This window comes from Morus notabilis, unplaced genomic scaffold (genome assembly GCF_000414095.1).
Source record: "Morus notabilis unplaced genomic scaffold, ASM41409v2 Scaffold8784, whole genome shotgun sequence".
Classification (NCBI taxonomy): Eukaryota; Viridiplantae; Streptophyta; class Magnoliopsida; order Rosales; family Moraceae; genus Morus; species Morus notabilis.
The window spans coordinates 1-895 of NW_010366744.1; the positions used below are offsets into that span (position 1 = coordinate 1).

General features: G+C 45.7%; 1 protein-coding gene across 1 annotated transcript; it reads right to left on the minus strand.

Annotated features, from left to right (window-relative positions):
• Nucleotides 1–256: 256 nt before the first annotated feature.
• Nucleotides 257–892, minus strand: LOC112094070 (probable pectinesterase/pectinesterase inhibitor 36; the record flags this gene model as incomplete). Its single annotated transcript, XM_024174091.1, has 1 exon — nucleotides 257–892. A coding segment is annotated over one exon (636 nt), but the record flags the coding sequence as incomplete, so codon positions are not given.
• Nucleotides 893–895: the final 3 nt, after the last annotated feature.

Below are 895 nucleotides of genomic sequence, written 5' to 3' on the forward strand. Positions count from 1 at the left end.
CCATATAAATAAGTCCATATAACTACACCCATTTCCCACAAAACACACACATTTTACATAGAATAGAATTATAGAAGCCAGTGCTACAATAATTAGAAAAACCAAACTACAAAGTAATTGTGTAGCAACTAATTAAGCCATAGTAAAAGCTATATCACTACACATATAATTAGTAACATGCACTAATTTTCATGTGACAAACTTAAAACTTATTATTATAGATAATCGTTTCCACAAATTAATTCAATATTTCTAATCATATTCCAATAGAGAATGGGACCCCAGTGACTGGAATCCAAGACCCTCCTTGAATAAAACTACCCACAGAAAAAGGGCTCGCTTGTTGATCACTATTGAGCACATGAAAGCCAGGCCAATTCACTCTTTTTGCCGTTGAAGCGCCAATTCCAGTGTTCATATACTCTCCATAAAACAAAGTTGAAACTGCAAAATCGCCTCTCCACTCTTTCCACCCCTTGGGATCAATCAACCCATCCAAGTCCGTCTTAAGAAACACCGTCCTTGCGTACTTCTTCCACGGCCTTCCCAAGTAGCTCCTGAAGGCGCCCTTGACCGGGACAAGATCCGCCGCGGGCCTAACGCGCGACGCGTGGATCGAAATCCCCGTGTTCTCGTTAGGGTTGTCCCGCCCTTGAGCGGTGATCATGTTGCCTTGGTGGCTCATTGGTTTTCTTACGAATATGTCGCAGTTTTGGATCACGACCGGGGCGTCGCCGAAGATGAAGTCTACGGTGCCGTAGATATGGCAGTCGCGGTAGCATTGGCGGAGGGAGTGGGCGTAGAGTGTGTCTTGGTAGCCAATTATGCCGCAGCGGTAGAACACCAATAGGTCAGAGCTCACCCGCAGCGCCACCGCCTGGTGCTTCTGAGGGCC